Here is a 26,410-nt window from a genome sequence, read left to right as displayed (position 1 = left end):
GTACACGCTGTGACTATACAAATCACAACATGTAAACAGGAAAATGTTGCCGTTATGTTGTCACTTATTGGGAGCAGTAGGCTAGATGGAGCCGGTTACCTCCAGGATCTGTGCTAAGCTAGGCTAGCGGTGAGCGCGTCAGACAGTGTTACGACACGCATGAGAAGGGTATGTATGGACTTATCTAACTCTGTGGGATACGGTGAATAAGCTAAAGTCCCAATAAGTTGGCGCATTCCTTTAATAACCTCTAAAGAGTAACCTCTTATGCTCATTGAAATCATCCTGCAGCGCTTTAGATTGTTTAGTTTTTATTCTGTGGTGTTGTAGTTTTTTCTTTCGCTTGTCCAAATATAATTCTCTGTATTACGACTACAAATGAAACCAACATGCAACTTATATTGCAGCCAATTAGCTTGGTCTTACATTTCATTCATAATAGATTTAAAAAGGTCTTAAATTTGACTTGGTAAAACCTGCAGAAAACCTGTAGAAGGTTCGCTGGAGCCGTCACCAGGGGATGTAATTAATTATTGGTAATAAATATAACATTTGGTTATTGCAGATTGCAGCATATTTATGACTAATTTGCAATAACCTTTTCTGTGCTCTACAACTGTCCATGAGTTTGATATATCTATCTTTTGGTAGTGTTGTTAAAGAGAGTAGAGGGACTGTATTAAAACTCAGCATTACTCTGGTAAGAGCCCGCTGTTCTACAGCTGGCACTCAGCCTGTGGGATTAATTACAATTAGCTGCTGATTAATTGATTGACTGACTACACCCTCCCTGTTCATCTTCAGTTCTGTCTAATGGTGCTGCTGGGGGTCCATATGCCTGGAAGCATCAACATGCACATGCACAAATGCACACATGGGTAGACAGACACGCACAGTCTCACTTTCAGACTGGAAGGCCTGATTCCAGACTGATCTTGTCTGGTCTTTCCTCTCTTCTGGGAGGGATGGAGAAATAAAACAGGAGTAAAAACAGGTGCAATATGTCTAGTGTCCGGATGGAAGACGAGATGGTATAGAACCAGGGAGTAGGCTGTAATGGGATATGAGCTAGTGAGTTGAAATGAAACCGAAGCCAAGCCTTGAGGCTCTCACACCATAGAATGTTTGCGTCTGAGAGAGACCAAAGCTGTGTTGTCTTTGAAGAACATAACCTTCTCCAGGGCCAATATGACCCTGCGTCTTTCCCCCAGGCCACATTTCCACCTGTCTTCCTGCTCATCCTTTGTCTTCCTTTGTCTATCGCCATATTTTGGTTTCCATGTCAAAAACAACATCCCATGTTCTCCTGCAGTAATTCTCAACCATCTCAAAACAAAAGGCCTCATATTTAAACAATTTATTGGAGCAACATCCAGTTAAGATGATAATTCTTTAAATCAACTGATTGATTGACAAAGAGAAAAATAAAAAAACAAAACTTGGAAACAAGATAGTTTGTACATAATGTGTAGTGGAAAAATACTGAATCACAGGGGAGAGGGTCTGGGAATTTGTGAGTACTTAGGTTAAATCTAATAGAGGCAAATATATTATGTTCATATTAGCTCACTTTATTAAAAAGAACCAATACAAATTGTACGGTACATTGTAAGGTAACACAATTAATTGAATTAATCTGTAGTCAACTTGATTATGTTTTTGCTGGCATTTGGATTGAAAAAATAATATAATATAATAATAGATTTGGAGAAATTAATTATAATATGGGTTAATGAATGAAAAATGAAATAAATGAAAGAAAGAAAATGCATGTAGGTTTGTTGAAGAAATTGTATGATGGATAAAATAAATAAATTGCATTAACAAGGCCTCAAACTCTACATTAGTTTTTTTTCTTTTTTTTGCCTTAATACAAAGGATTTTTTTTCCCTTTTCTTACAATTTCCATACTTTTTTTAAGCCATGTTTTGTATGAGGGATTTGTTTTGTACTGTCAGAGCAGTAAGGAGAAGCGTCAGTGGGAGGCGCCGAACATCACCTGGTCCCCTGAGGCTTGTTCCGTCCCTGCTAGTTTAACATCCTCATCATTGCTCTCATCATCTCTCACCTCCCCAGGCTACTGGCTGTGTGTTGATAAAAGCATTTGTGCCCTTTTCCAGCAGGACACCACTGCTCGTCCTGACACTATGTTGGTGACATTGAGTTTTTTGAAAAGCTGCAAAAGACAAACACAGGGTATTGCTATGTCACATTTACTTTTATTCTAGCTCAACATTGTGTACATGTACATTGCTGGGATATAGCCTGACATCCGTCACATCTCTCACGCCCTCGGATGTCCCTTTCCTCGCGCTTTCTCCGCTGTCGGGGTGGCGCGCCGCCCAGGCAGTTGTGAATCATTTAAAGGAATACAAACAAGCCAGAATGTTTTTCCCCTAACCCCGAATAGATAGGCGCTGTAGCCAGACCATACTCCAGCGCTGACACAGCGCTGTGGAGATAGGTCTGGCAATGCAAACTACATTCACTCATATATAACCAACCTATCAAGACCTATCAAAGCACTGCCAAAGCACATTCCCTCTAGTCACAGTAAACACAGTCAAACCTGTGCATAATCAAACAACTGAGTTTCGATTGTCTTTTCAGCAGAGAGAGGGCTACAGCCATGGGGATGATGAAGCATGTGCTCTTAGTCCACACTGGAGGTGATGTCACTCCATCTGTGTTTGCCAACTACCAGCCCGAAGCAGGCACTGTGCGTGTGTTTGAGTTGCTGTTGTCAGTGCACCATCATGACCCTCTGTGGTTCAGAGTTGTTGACATTAATTATGAGGCCTTATTACTGTGTTCCAGTCAGATAAGGAAGTAATATAAAGCCACTAATGGGTTTTGCAGATCTGTGGCTTGTGGTTTTGTACGGAGTTTCGGAGGACTAAAAAAATGTCCTTTGCAAATGTGTTAATCTCCCTTCTCCGCTGTGTAATCTTTCCCTCCCTCCTGTCCTTGCCGTCTTATTGACCCTTTTGTCATTTTCCCTCCCTGTCTTTTCTCACTAGTCTTCTATCCCTCGTGTTAGACAAACAAACAGAGACAAAAAGAGTCATTGATCAGAAGAACAAACACCATTATCTACTGAATTAAACACAATGGTTTGTGTTTCAACAAAGCTGTTCTTTGCTTTCTCCTAAAATACATTATTTGTTTGTGTGTGTTTGTGTACATTGTTCATATTCAGATGGGTGTCAAATTTAGTAAGGTGTTGGGTGCCCAGATAGCTTTGTTGGTAATCGGGTGCCCGTATATCGAGGTTTACTCCTCGACGCAGCGGGCCTGGGATCGACTCCGACCTGCGGCCCTTTGCTGCATGTCATTTTCCCCCTCTCTCCCCTTTCACGTCTTTAGCTGTCCTGTCAAAAATAAAGGCCGAAAATGCCCATAAAAATAATCTTTAAAAAAAAAAGCGTAGCATAGATTCAACAAGTCTTCAAACTCTACAGGAGAGATCAAACACCATTCTTCTGAAAGATAACCACCTCATTTGCTGTTTTAATGGTGGTGGTGGAGAGCGCTGTCTAAAGGCTTCTACACTTTATTGTTAAGTAGTGCTTACGATGTTCCATCGGTCAGTGTATATTGTGGAGTGGGGTTGTGCCAGTAATAGGGCTGTGTATTGGCAAGAATCTGACAATACAATACGAATCACGGTACATGGGTCACGATTCAATATATTGCAATATATTCCGATACTATGCGTAAGGCGATATATTGGGATTTTTTTTAAGTATAATTTTAGAAAAACTAATATTTAAAAAAAGACATGATGTTCATAAAAGTCAAAGAAGTTTACTTTAGGTAAACAATTCAGTACACAGAAAATCTAGCGAAAAGTCAGGCACTGTTAGGCATGGACACTAGTGGTGCGTCTCAGCATAGCCATCTAGCGGTGGGGGGGTTTAAACACAACATAAACGTGAACCACTGTCTTACATGAATATTTTTGAACGTATTGTAAAATAAAATATCACGATACTCAAGTGTATATATGTTTTCTTACACCCCTACCAGCAATCTCATTGTCATGTCTCAGGATCTCCATTTTAACAACCGAACATTTAACCACGTTTCTCTCAGGATTAGTAACTTTTACCTGGTCATGTTAAGTCAATTTTATTTAATATAGCCCAATATCACAAATCACAAATTTGCCTCAAGTGGCGTTACAATCTGTACAGTATACGACACCCTCAGTCCTTAGACCTTTGATTCAAATAAGGGAAACACTTTCAAAAAATGCACTACAGGAATGCACTACTGTTTTTATTTTATTTCTTAGCATAAAGGGACTACAGCTGCATGTCATTGTGCAAACGTGTGTTGTACAATGACAACAAATGATCCTTGAACTTGAACCTTGAACTGGATTGCCATCTGGTGACAACGAAGACCAGAGCATATGATTCACAGCGTTTTTATACTCATCACGTGCATTTATTTAAAGTTTTTCCTTCAATTTGTCATCTGTCTGTACATATTTGTGCATTTGTGAGAGGAACACATGTGGCTTTGTCAAGGATCTGTAATCAAACAGGAGGTTTTCCTCACTGAATAAGGATCTCAATCTGCTACACTGCTTTGTATTGCCGTGCTTCACCTTTTTTCTTTTCTTCCTTCACTCTTTCTTTCTCGTCACCCTTTACCTCCTCACTGTTGGTCCTTCTTCATGTAGAGTCTGTGTTTTTTTAGCTCTCACTTTTTCTTCATCTCTCTCCCTCTCATCTGTGTCCAGTTCTTAGACAGTGGAGCCGGTTGCCCATCTCCATGGTAACAGGGTAATGTTCAAGCGGCTTTACCCAGCTGAATGCTCACAGGTTCACCCTCTGATCTCACAGCCACCTCATCAGCCTGTGTGGTGGAATAGCAAACTAAGAGCGGGGAAAGGGTGTGTTCTAAAATTAGACTGCTGTGCAGTTTTCCAAATGCGCTGACTTTGTCTTAATCACTGTTTGTTCTAAACCCTGTAATTAAGCTTTCTCTTTTGTCAAGTATTTCACATGCCAGAGCTACACAGGAGGAGACATGTTGCAATGACACCCTATCACTTAGATCTCAATGCTAAAGAAACGCCCGTTTCCTGTTCCTGTTCCTGTTCTGATGCGTATTTGAATGAAGTTGTATGAATGATGTACAAAGAGAGTAGTGAATTGTGTGGCAGTGTCAGTAAAGAAAAGTGTGTGCTTGATAGTTAAAATACCTCAATGGACCTCCTGTCTTCCACTTCACAGAGAATAAACAAAACAAAGTAAATACAAGCAATGTGAATGTTTTGTTGTACCATGTAAAATCTAGAGCGTACCAGTAGCCTTGAATATGATGCTTATATTGTGTTTGCAGCCGTGCATGTGGGTGCATCACGTGCATGTGTCTTTGTGTGTGGTTAAACTCCCCACCCAACAGTTTGTGCTCCCTTTGAAGCAAAGCCCCAGCCTGTTTTAATTAGGCTGTTGAATATTCATATGTGATAATGCTTATAGGGCAACGCCCTTATCCGGTGCTGGTTGCTATTGGCATTCGCAACAGTGGGAATATGTGTACTAGAGTCCGGATCGGGCCTAATTTTTCTGTCCGAGGCCGGGCCGTGTCCGACAGAGCCTTGACCGAACCCGGCCCGAGCCCGACACAGTTAAAATCAAATTTTTTTTCCTCATACTAATGACACATGTAGGGCCCTATTTTAACGATCTGAAACGCAAGTATGAAACGCAAAACGCAAGTATCTTTGTGGGTGGATCAAATCTAAAATGGGTTGGTCTGAAGTAGCTAAGTGTGGTTTGGGCGTAACATGAAAATAACCAATCAGAGCGTCATCTCACATTCCCTTTAAGAGCAGGCGGGCTTGTTCCATGGCGGATTGCTATTATGACGGCGGATTTGCCTGGCGCACGCCAGCGGGAGCTGTCTGGGATGCGGCAAAGTAATAAATGCCCGTCTTGACCGGGTGGCAGTGTCGCTGCAGCCTCTCGGGCGCATCTCCTCAAGTCTGGAGAGGATTGCTGCAGCCATGGAGCGTGGGCCATGGAGCGTGGGCACCACCTGCTCCTGTTGTGCCCCTTCCTCCTCCCCCCACTCCATCTCCGTCCACCCGCTCCATCAGGAGCGCATCGCGCATTACTCCCGGACCAGATTCCGCCGGAGTGTCCAATCCCACCGTAGTTCAACATCACGTCTCCTTAAGTCCTCTGATATTTCCTCATTTATGTCATCAACACATCCATTGATTCATGGAAATGTTGTGTAAAACACAACAAGCCACAAAGAATGCTGCGACTTTTTGAGGACTGTACTGTAAAGTTCCTCCTGATCAATCCAAACACCTGAAGCGCATTTTCAGTAATATTTTCCTTTGTAATTATGTATGGTTTGCAAAAATGGTAACTGCTGTGTCCGTTTAGATGAGAGAAGTGTGTGCGCGTTGTGGCCACGCTACATTATGGCCAAGCATGCGCCCCTAAAATAGCCTCTGAATAACGCGCTACTGACTTTAGACTAGCGCCACTAACTTTAGACCAGGTTTTTCCTGGTCAGTGGCGGAATTGTTTTCTGAAACTGCAAAATAGCACCAATAACGTTTGCGCCGGAACACGCCTCCTCTTTTCGCAAGATAGGGCCCGTAGGCTACGTTTGTTTTTTGTAGAAAGCTCGCTTTTATTAAGCAGCTGTAGGAAGGCATTCGGAAATGTCAACAGATGAGCGCATCAATCGCACACGGGGCAACAAGCGCACGTTAATAAGCTGTTGCCTTATCGCGCTGATGTGACAGAGCCCGACCCGACCCCGACCATAATTTCTAAATATCTGTCCGAACCCGGCCCGGCCCGTCGGGTAGCGTCGGGACCCGTCGGCCTCGGGTCGGGTATCCATGCCTTAATGTGTACTACTTACACACTCACACTAACATGATGATGCATAACATGCAAATTTGTGCATGAAACCATCAAGGTGGGTGTGATGATGTGAAAGGAAGGACCAGAGAAGGGCTCAAAAGAGGGATGGGGTGGAGGAATGTTTGAAAGGTGTGTGTGTGTGTGTGTGTGTGTGTGTGTGTGTGTGTGTGTGTGTGTGTGTGTGTGTGTGTGTGTGTGTGTGTGTGTGTGTGTGTGTGTGTGTGTGTGTGTGTGTGTGTGTGTGTGTGTGTGTGTGTGTGTGTGTGTGTGTGTGTGTGTGTGTGTGTGTGTGTGTGTGTGTAGGGGGGTGTTGATTGGTAGGGTGGATGGAGTCATGGGGAAAGGTAGAGGGGGAGGAAAAAGCTGTGAGTTTGAAGTCTCTTCTTAGCCAGTTTTATAGGTTTCTAATCTGGGTCTGAATGAGGAAGGAGTCAGCTCCAATTCTCTGCTGCTATTAGACAGATAAACTAGTGCTGGTCAAGTTCACTTTACAAGGGCATTTAAATGTAATATATATATATATATATATATATATATACTAACATTACACCCCTTCACAAGTTTTTTTTCAGGAAATAACTGACAATTTTATACTTTAACAGTACAGTTTGTGCAGGGTGTACACAAATATTGATCGGGGTGTGCAAAAGTTCACAGTATCTATAATGTGTGTGCAATGGTCAGGGATAATAGTCCAGGATGTGTGTTAATGTAATGTGTAGTGTCTGTGGGTGGGGGGGTGGGTCCTGATGGACCTCAACCTCCTGCCAGAGAGGAGAGGTTCAAAAGGTTTGTCTGGGGTTGGAGGAATCGGCCACAATCTTTCCCGCCTGCCTCAGGGTCCTGGAGGCCTACAGGTCCTGGAGGGATGGCAGATTGCAGCCAATCACCTTCTCAGCAGAGCGTATGATAGGCTGCAGTCTGCCCTTGTCCTTGGCGGTGTCAGCAGCGTACCAGATGGTTATGGAGAAGGTGAGGATGGACTCAGTGATGGCAGAGGAGATGTGCACCATCATTGTCTTTGGCAGTTGGAATTTCTTCAGTTGTCGCAGGAAGTACATCCTGTGCTGGGCTTTTTTGAGATCCTGGGAGATGGTGGAGCCCAGGAAGCGAAAGCACTCCACAGTGCTGACTGGGGAGTCACCCAGGGGGGTGGGGGCGTACAGAGCAGCTTCTAGAAATCCACAACCTTCTCCACGGTCTTCAGAGCGTTTAGCTCCAAGTTGTTCTGACTGCACCAGGTCACCAGGTGGTAAATCTCCCACCTGTAGGTGTACTCATCCCCACAAGGGATGAGTGCAAAGAGGGTGGTGTTGTCTGCGAACTTCAGGAGTTTGACGGACAGATGACTGGAGGTGCAGCTGTTGGTATACCGGGAATATATGCACTTATGTGTACATGTTAGCAGTGACTCACCATGGGTATCTTTTGTGTATTTATTTTTGGCCTGCAGCTGGTCTTTCCTCTTTTGGTTGGTTTGTGTGTGAAAGAGGACATTAGTGTGGGCATGCACGTGCATCTATGCTGTTTTCTCAGCCGTTGCAGGATTGCCACATACTTGGTCATACTCAGTCACTGAGGATGTTCTGGTCACTCTTGACCCACATGTGTGTTCCTTAAACACAGTCCTCTGGCTGGTTTAATTTCTATGGTCTACAGTGTTTTCTTTAACTAAGGCAACAGTTTTAGAATACACTGCTGTGCACCTTTTATTAACAGAAAATGATTGGTGTGTTTGGTTTTCTTCTCTTTAATCAGAGGTCAGCAGATTGTTTTCAAAGGGAAATTGCTCATTCTGAGAGAGGGAGAGCAGAAAATACAGGAAGACAGACTCAGAGAGGGCACACTCTGCATCCCTGCCACTCCCTGCTCAGTCTAGCCTTTATCATTTGTGTAATTCTGATGAATTATAGATGAGGCTATAGATCGCTGAGCTCAGCTCTGCTCCACTGACCCACTTAAAACACACATGCAGACACACACACAATTCAAATCTGATCACAGCCTCGAGTGAAATATTGTCATATTTTGAGTCCACTAAAGCCAGAACCAATTCTCTCATTCTCATGTGTGTCAGCCAGTAGGAATCCTAGGAATCTTTCAATTTTTTACTGTTTGCATCAGAACGGAAAATTACTTCTAAATCCCTGAAACAACATTGGCGGTAGGTTTGTTTTTGTTGAAGCAAATGATGCAGTTGGTTGAAAATGTTCCATCTCAAATGATATAGCATCACAAATATGCTTTTTCTGCATGCTGACACAGACCCTCATCTTTTATGACTTTTTCTAATCTTTTCTCATGATCTGTCTTGAAATAATATATACACCACAAGGGCTACACCATTTTCCGCCCTCACTCTTGTCATGTCTTCTGTTCATCTCCTTGACATATCCTCCCTGTTCTCAGTAACTGTGTGCCTTAATGTGACTGCCACATCATGTCGGAATTATGTTGCATACAGGGCTGCATATTTGTCAGTAGGAGGAATGATAAAAAAAAAAAGAATGCAATAAAAGAAGAAGGGTTATTGACAGGAAACCTGTCAGGAAATGTGCAGTTAAAGACTGACTGAGTCAATTGTCCATACAGCAGATGACACGTGTAGCATATTTTGTACTCTAGCTCCCCCTCGTGGATTAAGGCTGTAGTTGGTTGTAATATTTAAGTTGGCTGTAGTTAGTTGTGATATTCATTTATTGTTACATTTTGTGTTTTTGTTCTGTAATGGTATGATAATCTACACTCATCCCTGGAATAGTTATTGACCAAGCATTGTACAAGACTGTACAAGCCTTGTATAATCTTATGGACTGTTACATTTTAATATAATTGGATGTAGATCTGTTTACCGTCTGTGTTCACTATGGTGGACGATATGATGCACCAGACATGGAGGTGAATAGGGAAGGCACGTAGCTTTCACACAAAGTAGAGCAGAGTTTGATCCAGTTTCAACTCTGATCTTGACTGATGATTGTGAGCTCCATTTTGGAAGTTAGCTTCAGTAAATGAGACAGTTCATTACATTGTTAGATAATCTGAATGGGCAATGAGAGAATGCCCTCTAAGATTTTCATTAGGTAAAAGCTGTCAAGCGCTGATGAGAACTTCCTATTAGCAAAATGCCAATCCTCATTATCTGTCCTCAGGTTATGAAATCTACTGCTTCCTAGTGGCCTATTTCACATAGTGAAGTTTTGCTAAAACTTCCCAAACTTGCCCAGACTATCCAATAAGTCTGTTTCAAAGAGGGTAGCGAGGTCAACTTGGGGCCACAATGAGTGGCATGGGGTTTGAGTGGAGGGAACAAGAAAATAGCCAGACCAAATAATCTTTTGGGGCCAAAAGGCTGGGACTGTTTGTTCTAGATTCTTCATCTTCCTGCTTAAGAATAGGCTGGTAGTTTGTTTGGGCCTGCATACAGCCTCATGGTACTCTGGGTATTGTACAGCATCCAGCCAGACAAAGTCACATATTTTGGGCCAGTGCCCTTTCTGTTTCCATGTTGCATAACCAGGATGGGCAGAGTATAAACAAGCAGCTCCAACAAATACCAACCACCACGATGGACAAACATTGTTTCTGCCCACGTACCCACTCTGTTTCCCTTCATGTACACACACTGCTTTGCTGTACATACACACTTTCTCTTGCCCGATATACCCACACTGTCTCTTACACATATTACACCATCACCTGCACATTCATACTCATACATACAGTATACAAACAAAAAGATAACACTCAAGGTTATAACCCAACCAATATTTTTTTTTTTTTTTTTACAAAAGTACTGTAAATAACAAACAAATGAAGGATCCATTAATTTTTTTAATTGAATAACTGACCACAAAGTGTAGTTAGCGGGACATCAAAACATCTAATTACCCAAACTACTTATTGGCTAATATATACACCAACATGGTTATATCTACAATAAGCTGATATTAGCGTACATAAAGGCACACCTATTAATTGGTCTAGCTCTACTGGGGGTAAATTGGAATGCCGATATACATGTATTTCCCAGTGTCATCTCCCTACACTTTGTAAAATGCACAGGCATTGACCCACCAAATGTGTTTTATTCACTGGCAAATGTTCCAACATGATACTGTACCTTAGCAAACCCTTATACTTTCCAACCTGTAATCGGTACTTACCATAGATCAGCTCAAGGGCTTTTACACAGACTCTTCTCTTTAGTAAAAGTAGTTCATGAACAGTTGACATCAAGGTATGTGGATTGTCCAGATTTACCAGGGTTTTTTTTCCCCAGAAATAACAAGTGGTAAGTTAGAAAACACTGTGTTGTGTTTAGTGATTTGGGTGGACAGAGACTTTAAACATACTAATACTTTAATTAATTAAAGGCACAGACATGCTTACTTCTCTGACCCTGAACTGATATTCACTGTTATCTGTGTCCAGACAGGAAATAAGACTAAGAACACTTAATTGTTTGGGTTTTTATTGACATTTTGTTTATTGTCCTTCCTGCCTGGCTCTTGTTAATGCTGGTATTGAAGTTGGCTACTAAGATGTTTCACGCTCTCTGACCTCGCCAGTCATAATGGCCCTTGTGTATAAAGTGCCCAGTGGTTTATGTAACTGCTAATAGGGCCATTGATTATACTGGAGCTTAGACTAGGGAGGACTGGACAGCCAGGGTTGGACAGGGGGCTTCTTTTCATGGGGAAAGTATTGTTCTGCAAGCCCTGAGCCCCGAGTCATGGTTGTCTCCTTTCTCAGGCTTGAATTATCCCCAGTCCGTGCAGACAAAGCTCTCGCTCTTCTGCCTTTACGTAACCTCTCACACCCCCAAACCATGCCACACCATAACCCATCACAATTTACGATCACATGGATAGGACTGTGGTGTTGTTGGCACAGTAAAACAATGGTTAAGTTAATTCTACACATAGATGCATAATTACTGGGAAAATTAATCCTTCAAAAGCCTTATAACATTATGTAGTCACAATTGCGTTAGCTCTCTAATTGAATTCAAGTTTTATGTTTTACTTTCACTCTATATGGCTCTCTGTTTATCATGCTTACTCAATTCATCCCAATCCCAGTCCACTTACATCAGAGCCAGTCTCTTCCCTTTGTCTTCTGGATTTTTCCAGAATTTTTATGGCTGTGTAGCAACCGCCTGGCCCAATGGATATTATGCATTATGAGAATCCTGTTGCCTCCATCAGCTGGCTCAGGAAACATCTCCACCCAAGTTCTGTATGTCTTTGTGTGTGAGCTCATCTGTCAAAGCATTGTCCATTCAAAATGTACAGTATCTTAAATCAGAAAAACCCTGCATGTAAAACATTAGATTGAAGTTTCACTCTAGTAGTTTGATACAAGGGTGGCGGCACAGAGTTTTAAAGCAGTTATATTTTGTGGAGCTAAGATTGAATATTGTGTACTTGCTTGCTGTCATAGAAGCAAGGGAGTTGCTACATTTTGATAACTAGCTATGAACAAAAAATATTAGAAAGTTGGAGTCAGCAATAAATGACTCACAAATCGCTCACATTAGCATCCTGAACAAGTGGCAAGCATTCTCTGTAATATATCATTGTTTCTTAATTTCCAACTGTCTGTCCCTTAAATACTTGATTTTCAACAGTAATACGAGTATTTGGCTTTTTTTGCATGCAGCCTACAGACGGGCATCCAAATGATCACAAACATATTAGTTTAGATCCGTCACTCTTCAATTTCCATTACAATGATAAAGCTGTGCAACTTGCTGCATCATTGTCATCTACTTAGGTCATCTCAGTAGTGTAAGAAAATCTTCACATGTAACAAAACATTTTTTATTTCTAATGTATTCCAAAGTAAAAAGAAGCAACAAGGCCGTAGAACTGAAAATAATTGAGAGTGGGTGAATACATTCTCTATGTTCTGCTCAAGCCTATATACTTTATTTATGTGAAGTTGAATGAAGGTCGTATGAAACATATCCAATACGTTAATTAAAACAAATTAAATGTGAGTCATTAGTCTTCAAAGTTAAACATTTCTCCATAACATTTTTTGAATGCGATACTGAGTTAGTTACTGGTGCGTTTATGCATGATTGTCATGCATATTCTGTGTTCCCAGTCATTGTAATGGAAGCTACTAAATAGATCACATGATACTGTCCTAGTGCTGAGTGTGTCGTATAACTAGATAAGCATGCCTGCTTTTGGATAGGCCACATACATCACCAGTTCAGCAGGTCATGTCCCCTTAACACATGCGTAAAAAGCATGTGTGTGAGAGCGAAATATTGTTTTGTCTGCAAGGCACATCTGTCTCAAACCCATTAAATGAGATGCCACAAAAGGATCTTAACAGCGTTTTTTTACTGTACCCATAAGCACAAATATACTCACACACTCACATAAAGATGTATCTATTGTAAACACTATAAGTTAACTTAATTGCCAGTCTACTTCACATGTTCTGGAAACTGGGACAAAACTCCAATCTCAGATGTGTTTCTGTAGAAAATATCTACATTCAACATTATTGTTAAGTGGAGAATAGAACAGACGACATGGCATCTAATGAAAAAATATGCACACAGTCTTTGGGCAGTCAGTATTAAAATACACAATTTCTCCAAATCTCATCTGACAAATTGGACCCCCACCCCCCACAATGAATTTGTCATTGCGGACCCACTCTGCTATTTCAGATATATTAAGGCATGCTACCAGTCCTGTCCTGACTCACCCTGAAAGCTTGGGTATTCCTGGACTGTCAGGAGCTGCTGGAGGACCTAGAATTCCTAGAATGATACTGAGAGCAGGGCAAAGAATGACTCATGTCTGAAAGGAACCTATTAGTCTGAACAGTGTGGATTTCCCCTAAGTGACTTATGATTGACAGTTAAGCCATTTAAAAACAACAACAACAACCACCTTATGACAATTAACTTGTATTAGTCCAAGTAAGAAGTATGTACTTATGCTCCCAGTCCAGAAACAAGTTCACCCGTTGTTCGAACTTGGCCTTGTTATTACTAAGTGTCAAATTACCAATCACTTAATTAAAAAGGGTTACACCACACAAACTACTTCTTACATAGAGATTATTTGTTACTTAGTATTTACTCTTACTAACTGCCATGTGTAACTAGCTAAATGAACTAGCTTGCTAGGGTAACTAACATTAGCTTTGCTAATATTGTCAACATATCGGTCTTGAGATTGAAATTCTGTTTAATAATGCTGTGAACTGGGAAGACTAGGATTACACATATCACAAAAAACAAAATGTATATCCTCCATATTACAAAATATTACAGCAAACACTAAAGTAAGCTAGATATTAGCGTTATCTTTTAAATATTCTTCTTTTAAATAGAAATACACATATTTCTCCATCTAGGCGTATATAAATAAAACAAAGTCATGCCTACATAAACCTACAAGTAAATAATTGGTAATTACGTTTAATATACGGTTTTGCAATAGAAGCTACTAAACTATAGAAAAACAGACATTTGTTAAAATTGTTTAATTTCGATGTTGGAACCTGATTTAGTAAATCACTAGTGTGACACTAGCCAGTAGCTACTAAGGTCTTAGGAAGGACTTTACGAATAGCTGGTGTAACCCAACGCGTGGGTGTGTGAGGCCGCTTGCTTAAATTAAGTTATAAAGACAGTGAAATGTATGTGTAAATGGAAAGTGTTAAAAGTGAAGGGAAATAAAGGAAATGTAGCTTTCATGATATTCACCTTTGGAATAACTTATTTTTTTTTTTTTTTTTTTTTTGCATCGTTAGGACTGGGTTCTAAACGACTGTTGCTGCCATGTGTTGCATCAATTTAATACTGGGGTCAAACCTACATGTCACACACTTGCCCTCCCATTTGAGAAAGTTAGGTTTGTTCTTATATAAGCAGCTTTTTCCCTAAATCCTACCCTCTCTTTTCCAGTCCCTTAAGTCCTCCTGCTCTCTCATTAAAGCCTGTATTCATGTTCTCCTCTCCCCCTCCATCCTGTCGGCTTCTGCACAGAAGTCTTTAGTAGCCCTTGACCTGCCTTACCCCCTATGCTCCCTGCTTTGCTTTTTCTCCCTAATTGGTTTGTACACTTTTGGAAGTGATGGCTCACAAACACCAAGATTTTATTATGTAGAACAATGCGCCTAAGCTTATTAGATGGTGTTTGTGGGAGAATATAAATAGGAATTTGTATGTGTTTTAATGCAAACTGTTAACCCCTGAGTTGTGATAGTGACCGTAAAAATATCCATTGAATTTGCAGTTGAAATTGTACAAAAATAGGAGTATAAGAGATAAAACAAAAGTCTTACACTACCTGTACGAATAAGATTTTATTTAATTACAAAGCCCCAACAATTCCAAGAATTACAGTAATTCCCTCAAGAGCAAGCAGTGCGACAGTGGCGAGGAAAAACTCCCTCTTGGGAAGAAACCTCGGACAGACCCAGGCTCTTGGTAGGCAGTGTCTGACGGGCCGGTTGGGGATATGATGAACAGTGGCAATAATAGTCACATTAATAATGGAACAGTGATTGGATGTAGCGGGAAGCTGCAGGGTTCAGCAGGAAGCTGCAGGGTTCAGCAGGAAGCAGCATGACATTGCAGGGCACCGCTGAGCTCAGCAGGGAGTGCAGCAGGACCACGGCGACAGCTGGAACCAGGATCTTGGTGCCAACGTTCTCCAAGGAAATACGCTGGGGGAAAAAACATAAAGACTCCGGGGAGTAAACCCCCCAGAAGCTAGGATTAGTAACAGGCATTTCTGGGACGGGATACACACAAATAGTAATAGTAATAGTAATAGAAAGGGAGAGGAGAAAGCAGCTCAGTGTGTCAAAGGAAGGAAGGAAGTCCCCCGGCAGTCTATAACTATAACAGTGTAACTAAGAGAGACCGGTCATAAGGAGAGGTGGCTTTTTCGGGCTTAGAACTCTCCCCCTGCCGGATCGGGCTTGGCTGGCCTGCCTCCCTCTACTTTGTTATGTATTATTAATCTAACAATTATGAAGAGAAGCAGGTGGGCCAGTTAGGTGAACACTGCAACTCCTCACTCCCTAACTATAAGCTTTATCAAATAGAAGAGTTTTAAGTTCATTCTTGAAAGTGATTACAGTTTCTGCCCCCTGAAGCCAGATCGGGAGCTGGTTCCATAGGAGAGGAGCCTGATAACTGAAGGCTCTGGCTCCCATTCTACTTTTAGAGACTCTAGGTACCACCAGTAACTCTGCATTCTGGGAGTGCAGTGCTCTAGTGGGACAATAGGGTATTAGGAGCTCTTCTAGATATGATGATGCTAGACCATTTAGAGCTTTGTAGGTCAAGAGAAGGATTTTAAACTCAATCCTGGATTCAACAGGAAGCCAGTGCAGAGAAGCTAATACAGGAGAAATATGATCTCTTTTCTTAGTTCTTGTGAAAACACGCGCTGCAGCATTCTGGATCAGCTGGAGAGTCTTAAGGGACTTATTTCAGCAACCTGACAGTAGGGAATTACAATAGTCCAGCCTGGACGTAACAAATGCATGGACTAGTTTTTCAGCGTTGTTTTGAGACAGGATATTCCTAATTTTGGCAATGTTATGAAGATGAAAAAAGGCTGTTCTTGAGGTTTGTTTTAGATTGGCATTAAAGGATATATCCTGATCAAAAATAACTCCTAAATTTCTGATAGTAGTGCTGGAGGCCAGGGCAATACCATCCAGAGTAGCGTCTTTAGATAATGAGGTTCTGAGGTGTTTAGGTCACAGTACAATAACTTCAGGGTTTAACATCAGAAAATTATAGGTCATCCAGGATTTTATATCTTTAATGCACGTTTGAAATTTAGCTAGCTGACTGGTTTCGTCTGGTTTGATTGACAAGTATAATTGTGTGTCATCCGCATAACAGTGAAAGTTAATTGAGTGTTTCCTAATAATATTGCCTAGAGGAAGCATATATAAGGAGAATAGAATTGGTCCAAGCACTGAGCCTTGAGGAACCCCATGGCTAACTTTAGCATACTTGGAGGATTTATCATTAACATTAACAAATTGAGATCGATCAGAGAAATAGGACTTAAACCAGCTTAGAGCAATTCCTTTAATGCCAACCAATTGTTCCAATCTCTGTAACAGGATTGAATGGTCAATAGTGTCAAATGCAGCACTAAGATCTAGTAAAACAAGAATGGAGACAAATCCTTTGTCTGCAGCAGTTAAAAGGTCGTTAGTAATTTTCACCAGTGCCGTCTCTGTGCTATGATGCTTTCTAAATCCTGATTGAAGTCATCAAATAAACTATTGCTATGTAGAAAATCACATAACTGATTAGCATTATTAGTTAATGGTGCCTATGAATTGTTTCCTGCAAACATAATTAAGCATACGAATTCTAGTAAAAGTGATCACCATGCTGTTGCTGTGAAATTGCAATAGAATATTACCAAAGCAGCGTTGAAGCACTTCTCGTCAGTGGATAAGTAATGCAGTGATGCAGCCATAGGTTATAGTCATGTGTGCACACGTATGCACAGTTTTGAATAGCAGCTTTGTAATTGTCATATGACCGTGTAATCTGTGTAAACCAGGGCTTTCTTGGGTCAAGATTTTTTTCTACATTAAACCAAAACTGTCCAATCCTTTGCATCTTTGTATTTCATACATACAATGTATGTAAAAAAAAAAAAAAAATGTCTCTTTAAGCACAGATCAGGCATTTGTGTGTGTTTTATTGGTTGGCAGTAACATTTGGTATAGCCCCGTTTGTTAGCGCACACAGGCAGTGGAAAGTGATTCATAACCGCATGATAACCCGGGAAACTGATTGGCTGCGACAATCATACTGTGTAATAATTAAAAGGCGGGAGTGGAAGATTTTTCTCCCTTTCTTTATGCCTGAGTTAGCCCCTGTTTTGGAGCTGAGCTGGCCTAGAAACTCCCAACAGAAGAAAAGCCCCCCCCCCCCTTCACAAAGCTTTCTCACAACCCCTCTTTCCTTAGCTGCCTCTCTCGCGCCCTCTCAGTGACAGCTCCTGGTGGGCTCTTTTTTTTTGCTGTCTGCTCCCTCGCTCCCCTCACATCCGTCCTCTGGGTCTCTGCCTCTCTTTTCACCCTCTGAGGATTTTATCCCCGACGGACTCTTTGAACACTTAACTTCACGGTAAACTCTTCCTTCTTTTAACCATCCAACCCTGCAAGTCTTCATCTGTTTAACCGCCTCTGCTCTGTCACCCCAAACCCACATCAGACGGACCCTTTGCTCCAGAGAAGTCCTTGTTCTCCCACGAATGCGCGCTGTCTGTGGGAGTCATGCTTATCGAAGCGCATATATGTGTGCTCCATAGGCTCTCTGCCTGTTGCTGTGTACTGCGAAGCGTGTGTTGGCACTGAAGCGTGGTCATGGGCTTTGAGGAGCGACTGCTCTGTGAACCAGCAGCACAACACTCCCTAGACTCTGCGGCTATCAATAGTCATGGTTCACTGCTGGAGGTACCCGGCACTCTATGGATTCTGGATATTCAATCGAGCCAACAGTAATTCCTAAGAGTCTCTACTTCTTTGTTGTCAATTAGAATCTTTGTCCGGTGGATTTTGAGTCAAGTGGGCTTTGTTTGGGAGAAGTGTCTTGAGTGATGAGTGCTCTCCTAGGGCCACGCTCCTCCCCTCTCACCTGGCTGTGGTCGTCTCCCGAGGGAAACACAAACAGATAGACAGACCACACAAAAGTCTGGTCCAGGCCGTGTGCATGCGTCTCCTCGCCATGGAGGTCATCCTCAACCTGGTAACTGCTGACACCTCTCCACTTCCTACTCCCACCACTGTGAGTCTCCACCTGTAAATAGTATACATTTTATTCACTTCCTTAATGATTCAAGCCATGTCATGAATCTAGTACATGTTTACATTGAAATGGTGTTTATACGGCTACTCACCTTAAAATGGGTGTGTTATGTGTCCTGTGTCTAAATAAGAATATGTGTTGAAAGCATAGAAGGTGTTTCACAACTCACCCGCAAAATCTGGTAGGAGACCAAACTCTTGGGTGTGAAGAGGATTTGGTCTTGAAATCGTAGGGATTGAAAGTCTTTGTTGTAATAGTGGGGCCCTAGAAAAGCCTCTGTTTTTTTTCCCTCTTTCTCCTCAGACCTGCACTCTTAGCTGATGTGTGTTTCTTTCTCTTGGTTGTGAACACGAAAGGCTTTTCTCACACCCTCTGAATTCCTTAGGAAATGCACTGGCATTGGCTGTGTGTGTGTGTGTGTGTGTGTGTGTGTGTGTGTGTGTGTGTGTGTGTGTGTGTGTGTGTGTGTGTGTGTGTGTGTGTGTGTGTGTGTGTGTGTGTGTGTGTGTGTGTGTGTGTGTGTGTGTGTGTGTGTGTGTGTGTGTGTGTGTGTGTGTGTGTGTGTGTGTGTGTGTGTGTGTGTGTGTGTGTGTGTGTGTGTGTGTGCTTGTTTAACTATATTCGTGGGGTCCTAAAACTGGGAGTGAGTGAAAACCATTTCAGGTGACTACCTCATGAAGCTCATTGAGAGAACACCAAGGGTTTGCAGAGTTATGTACATAAGTACATATAAGTACATAATTCCATATGTGTTCATTCATAGTTTTGGTGCCTTCAGTGAGAATCTACGATGCAAATAGTCATGAAAATAAAGGAAACGCATTGAATGAGAAGGTGTGTCCAAACTTTTGGCCTGTACTGTACTTGTGGGTTCCTGACAGCTTTGCGGGGCCAAAATGTTGGACCCCACAAATTTAAAAGGCAGTTTGAGGGTTAAGACATTGGTTGTAGGATTAAGGATAGAATTAGGTGAGGGTAAGGGTTAAGGTTAGGCATTTAGTTGTGAGGGTTAAGGTTAGGGTAAGGGGCTAGGGAATGCATTATGTCAGTGACGGGTCCCCACAAAGATAGTGCCACAATGGGCGCCCAGATGGCTCAGTTGGTAGAGCGGGCGTCCATATATAGAGGGTTACTCCTTGACGCAGCGGGCCTGGGTTCGACTCCGGCCTGTGGCCCTTTGCTGCATGTCATTCCCCCTCTCTCTCCCCTTTCATATCTTCATCTGTCCTGTCAAAATAAAGGCCTAAAATGCCCAAAACATAATCTTTAAAAAAGGTAGTGCCACAAACCTGTGTGTGTGTATGTGCCTGTCGTGCATGATTATTAGTAGATTGTTTTTGGTTTTGTGCTAATTCATGAGTGAATGTGTTGAGTAAACTGTGTCTTGTCCAGCAAAACATGGAGTTATGTAATTTTCCATATCTGGTGAAAGGGTTCATTGTTGCCACATTGGATAAACAAAAAGCATATTTCTATTAGAAATATCTCTTTTGTGTCACTTTTAGCACCGCTTAATGTGGCATGCCTGGATGGGAACTGAAACCATGAAGAAATGAAAAGGACATGGTAGAAAAAAAAGGATTAGTGTTAAATATAGTACAGATTTGTCACATGCGCTGATGTTTTTGATAACTAAAATAACTATCAACAGAGGTGTCAAAAGTATTCCCATTCATGACTCAAGTAGTAAGTATAGATACTAGGGTTTAAAAAGTATGAAGTATCAACTCAAGCTTTTTACTCAAGTAAAAGTGCAAAAGTACTGATTTCAAAACTACTTAAAGTATAAAAGTAAAAATAATGCAAGGGAAAAAAATGCCATATAGGACAAAAGCTTAGGCCGTGCCACAGGGGCCTATAGTGCACTACCCCACCTCCACAACAAAACATTTTTCTAAAGGCCATAATGACTATAATGTTATATTAAAATGTTAATGTTGAAAAATGTGGGATGCACCTGTTTCAGCCGCATTTATGTCCATTGAAAATGAATGCATTTTAGTACTATGCAAATACATTAAAGAACCATGTATGTGTACTACTGAGCATTACCATGTTTCATGGAGCGGAAGATTTGATGACTAGTTGCCTATAAGTATTGTAATTAGCTCGTAGTACTTGGGTGCGCAGAGCTTGCAGCACATTCAAAAGGAGTTGTTTCTCCTCGTTGGTGCTTGGTTGGGACATTTTGCTCAAGTTGTCTTGAGTCTTTGCCACGGACATCTTCGTACTAGGCTACAAACGTCTGCTATTTCCTTGCTGGAGTGTGACATGATTTGTGTCATGTGCAGGTGCGATGGATCGCGTACAAACCAATAGGGTGTCAGAATGATATACTGTATGTTAATACTTCTCATCCAACCACAATCAAATTCACTCTATCCGGATGGCGCGATTTACCTGGATAGGTTTTTGGTTTTTTTGTGGGTTTTTTTGAACGATGACAAGCCGGAATGAAAACGAGCCAAACTAAAATAGGAGTAACAAGGCTATTTTTAAAATGTAAGAAGTAGAAAGTACAGATAATTGTGTGAAAATGTAAGGAGTAGAAATAAAAAGTCAGCTGTAAAATAATTACTCTAGTAAAGTATAGATACCCCAAATTTCTACTTAAGTAAGGTAACAAAGTATTTGTACTTTGTTACTTGACACCTCTGACTATCAATAACTAATTGCAGCTACACACTCCATGGATCTGCATGCACTTCATTGCATGCTCATCTCTGCTCTACAACCCCAACTACACAGTTCAGGCACAAACTCATACTAATGTATCTGTTTAATAAAACAAAATCAGGGTCACTATGTAATATTTTGTAATGACGACCACTTTTTTGATTGACTCCAGGGTTAAAGATCTAACCAGCTAATCAGGAGTGTGAAGTTCAGTCAGTCAGAGTTGATTGGCTTCGAGGCCTGCTGAGTGATAAGGTCAGAGACATCCAAGTGGTATAAATGGAGAGAAGGCAGCTGTAAAATTCTAAATAACTGTTTACACAGCACTAAGCGTACACCTTAAACCCAAGATAAGCAAGGTTGGAGAACCAACCTTTAACCACTAATACTCGGATGTGCTGTGACTGTGCTGTACCTGTACCTTTTCCGTACTTCAAAGAATGATGCAGTAGGAGAGGTGTAGAGCAGAACAGTAGTATCCTGGTGTGTGTGCATCTTGGCACACACACAAGCTGACATCACAGGAATGCAAGGCATAACAACCAACAAGGTACTGTACGTTTGCACTCACATACAAATAGAAACTTGACCTTGACCATAGATAACAGTTTTTTGTGTAAAAGAAAATAGAAAGGGTAACTAACTAGACCTAAATGTTTGTATTCAAAACAATCAAAGCTCAGCTTAATGCTGTGGTTTATGATTGCCATGTTTACAGTACATACTGTATTAAAGACAACTAAATAAGCTAAAAGTCTTAAAACAAATATTATGAGGGTTTTGTTTCATTCTTCAACATGTGGTGTAAATATTCTTCATCCTTAAAAAATAAGCAGCAGTCGATGGAAAACGGGTTCAAATTGCACTCGCCCTGACCTGTTCAGCGTGTGTGTCAAGAGGTTAAGACTGTCTGTTTCCACTCTTTGGCTGTCAGACCATCTCGACCTTTACTGAACCTGAACTCACCTGAGTTATCTTACAAAACAACAAACATATTAAACAGGACTTAGACGAGTAAAAATCAAGATGGTAGAGGTGCCCTGGTGGCTCACCTGGTGGAGCATGCGCCCCATGTACCAAGGCTCAGTCCTTGCCGCAGCGGCCCAGGTATCGAAAAGGGTCTCATGACATCATCAGTCCATTTTCTGCTCTATAATCTACATTGAGCAGGCAAGGAATTTGAAGCATATGTGTAGCTGCGTGAGATTGAGATGGGCCAGTACAAGATGTTATTGTTGCATGTATCTAATTATGAGTGATGCATATCTAACAACATTAGCCTAGTAATGCTTTCTGAATGCCTGTGTGTATAAGACGTACATCTGAGAGTTTAGGTTTGGCTGGGCTTTTCCCAGGCCTTCAGGGGATCTAAGGTAAGTCAGGGTTGCTTTTTCACAGCTCTAAACAGCTTTACTTGGATCAGAGGCTGTTGTGCAACCTGGTCCACCAGCAGGTGGACCCAGTTTGGGATAAGGGTGGAGTATGAACAGACTCCTTCCTCTGTGTGTATGCAAAAGGCCATAGGGCAGGGGACAGGTCCATGCAAAACCTTTTGTCTTTTTTAACTGATAAAGTCTAATCAGAGTGGGATCAGGCAGCCCCCCCAATTACAGACACACACACACACACACACTCAGCTTCCCTCATTAGGCAACAAGCTCCAGTGATGCAGTGCCTATCGCTTCTTGCTTCAGTGGCTCAGCACATCAACATGTTTGGTTCTGTTAACCCTGGGAAATTAGCCTAATCATTCAGCGCACCATCTTTAATTACATGCATGATTATAATAATCTTGAGGGTGGCAATTTGGTCTCCACAGGATCTGTTGTTCCTGAAGCCAGCCTGGTTTTCCCTCAGTTTCTCATCGACCCCCTTCTGGAGCCTCTCGAGCAGGATATGGTTGAGCCACCTTCCCAGGTGTTGAAAGGAGAATTATTCCTCTATAGTTTTTGCACTGCCGGAGGTCTCCTTTCTTGGGGATTTTCACGATGTGGCTTGGATCTACCTATATCCTGAAATTGCTGTGTGTTGAATTTGATCCTTTCTTCCCTGTGCTTCATGCATTTTAACTTTAGCTGGATCTTTGCTGTGAGGAGGTGGTGGTCAGATCCTGCGTCTGCTCCTCTTCTGACTCTGACATCCAGCAGAGAGTGTCTAAACTTCTGACTTATGCAGATGTGATCTATCTGATTTTCTGTGGTGTGGTCAGCAGACACCCAGGTGGCTTTATGGATGTTCTTGTGTTGGAATACCGACCCACCAATGACCAAGTTGTTGTCTGCACAAGCTGCTGCGAACCTCTCTCCATTCTCATTCATGGTCCCTAATCCTTCTCTTCCCATAACTGTCTCAAAGCCGTTGTTATTGCCCCCTATCTTTGCATTCATGTCTCCCATCAAGATCATGACGTCCTTCCTTTTCCTGGCCTGTAGAATAGTGTATAGTTGGTTGTAGAATTGGTCCTTTGTTTCATCATCCGTGTCATTGGTGGGGGTGTAGCATTGTACCACTTGGAGGTTTATTTTCTTGTGGGTGGTTTGAAATTTGGCAGGGATGATCCTTGAGTTGATGGGCTCCCAGCTGAGAAGGGCCCTTTGTGCTTCCTTGGACAGCATGAACGCTACTCCCTCTGTGTGTGGTGCAGAGTCATCGGGATGTCCTGAGTAGAGTATGGTCTCTCCACTCGCCAGCTTGACCTGCCCTGACTGGAGCCACCTGGTTTCTCCCAGACCAAGGAGGGATGTCCCGTACCTCCTCATCTCCTCTACTATCACTGCTGCCTTTCCACCAGCATACATGGTCCTCACATTCCATGTCGCTATGGTGGTGGGTCGCTTTGAGGTCAGAAGCCTCTTCAAACGCGCAGTCTCCTTACGGTTTTCCATGCACATTGTCATATTTTCTTTAGCTTGGTTCGCTGCAGAGGCTTCCTTCCCAAGGCTTGAGGATTTTCTGATTTTCGTCGATGTTCCCGTAGCTGAAGGCTTTTTACAGGGTGGAGTAGCTGGTCCCACGCCCAACCCCCACCTTTGGGGGGAATGTTTTGGAGTTGGCTTGTTAGTCCTCTTCCCTCCCCTATTGTCTTCCAGGTAATGGATTACAGCCTCCTACCACGTATGGCCAGACAGGCTTTGGGTCGTGTACAAGCTGTCTCGGCACATCAAGCCCAACCAACTCCTGCTGCTGTGTATTGAAAGCTGCACTAGGCAAGCTAACCCTACCAGCAGCGCAAGACAGACATGCATGATTAGTCACAGAAAAACATGACCATTTGGGGATGACACTGATTTTACAGAAAATTTGTTCAGTAACTGGAATTATATGTATCAGAAAGCTGGAGATCAAGCATTGCTTTGCTATGTTTGGGAACATACCGTATTTTTCGGACTATAAGTCGCTCCGGAGTATAAGTCGCATCAGTCAAAAAATGCGTCATGAAGAGGAAAAAAACATATATAAGTCGCACCGGACTATAAGTCGCATTTATTTAGAATATAAATACAAGAGTTATTCAACTACACAATAGCACACAGAACAACTAGCTACCAGGGCGTGGAGCATGGATGTATTAAAAGGCGTGGAGACGTAACTGCACCGTGAATGAGCCCCTCCCGACTCGTTCCTCCAGCTCTGGCCATCTTGCTTTCAGCCCACGATTAGCCGATTAGCTTTCTTTGTTTTCTTCATTGCAGTAAGAGTCACCTTTTGCCAGTCTCCCTCATAAGTTTTTCCCTCATTTCAAACTCTCTTTCTGCTGCTCGATTACCGTTTTCGGCTGCATATTTTACTACCTGCAGTTTTTTTTCTTTTCTTTCTCAGTTGTCTTTAGAAGGAGCGTTCTAGTTGTGCGGCTGTAGACGGTAATGTTTTTATTATGAATTAACATTTAAAAACTTTAAAATTATACTTTTTTAAATTATATATATTTTGATATATAAGTCGCACCTGACTATAAGTCGCAGGACCAGCCAAAGTAGGAAAAAAAGTGTGACTTATAGTCCGGAAAATATGGTAACCGTATGAGTCTGTATACAAATGAGATCATAAATGTGCAGTAAACAGTCACAGAGAATATGAGCTGTCTGTAGAGCTGTAAAAGAGGGTACATTCTTGTAAACCGGTTCCTTCAAATACAATACAGAAGAACTGAGATCTATGACCAGTAATAGGCTGTTGATCTGTTACCAGTGTGTACAGATCATTAGGCCTTCTTATCACAGTGTCTAAAACCACTATCTCCTCTGTATTACACGGTACTCCAGTCCAAAGGGTTTAGCAGACTCGTCCTTTGCCCTCTTTATCTATGGTATATCTTTAGTCAGAGGGCACATATTTAATTATTCAGATAATGTAGTCATCTGTAAGACTAAAGCAAACTGGGAAATTTTCACATTTTACCCCATGGAATGCTCATATGGATTAAATAAGAACTTCAATCATGCTCGCCCTCATAAAGCTATTAATACTGTTTTGTTTATAGCCGAGAACAGACCACGTGCCGCTCTGATACGTCACCTCTTAGTTCTCTGTACTGTGCCAGCCCAGCAGGCTGTTCTATTTCTCTGATTCATTTGATCACCTTGGCCGCCTGTCAAGGGGATTTGATCATGATTAGACTTACTGTACACGACAGTTGTTAGGTCAATTGACTCATGGATGTGGTCCTTCTTCACGGTTGTACAGTAATCAACATGATGCAATACAATTTTTCCTTGTACTCCAGGGAATGTGTGTGTGTGTGTGTGTGTGTGTGTAGGGATGTCAAACTGGTTTTTCTTGCCCCCTAAAGGTACTGTCTATTTACTGACACAAACAGAGAGATAGTCTCACATCAAGGCCCACACCCGCAATCTGCCCTGTAGCCTCTTGTTCAACTCGATTTCACTTGATATATGAACTCTGATTGCAAAACGTTTGCCACCCTTGCCGGTAATCATTTAAAACATTATTATCCAATATACTGTAAAAAAAATAAACTAAGAAACTGTCTCATTTT

The 26,410-nt window shown here is 41.8% G+C and overlaps 1 protein-coding gene across 9 annotated transcripts in view; it reads left to right on the top strand.

The window, feature by feature from the left end:
• The window catches only part of tmcc1a (transmembrane and coiled-coil domain family 1a), a 53,510-nt gene that overhangs the window by 17,454 nt on the left and 9,646 nt on the right, over positions 1 to 26,410 (top strand). The window contains exon 1 of one of the 9 annotated variants that reach the window (XM_028582902.1): positions 18,624 to 18,717. The exons of the other annotated variants lie outside the window; for them this stretch is intronic. Coding sequence (XP_028438703.1) covers positions 18,643 to 18,717 — 75 coding nt within the window. The 5' untranslated portion in view covers positions 18,624 to 18,642. Of the gene's footprint in view, positions 1 to 18,623; positions 18,718 to 26,410 lie in introns of those variants that run through there. 9 annotated transcript variants of the gene reach the window in all.

The sequence above is a fragment of the Perca flavescens genome, chromosome 7 (genome assembly GCF_004354835.1).
Source record: "Perca flavescens isolate YP-PL-M2 chromosome 7, PFLA_1.0, whole genome shotgun sequence".
Taxonomy (NCBI): Eukaryota; Metazoa; Chordata; class Actinopteri; order Perciformes; family Percidae; genus Perca; species Perca flavescens.
This window is presented reverse-complemented; position numbering and strand designations above follow the sequence as displayed.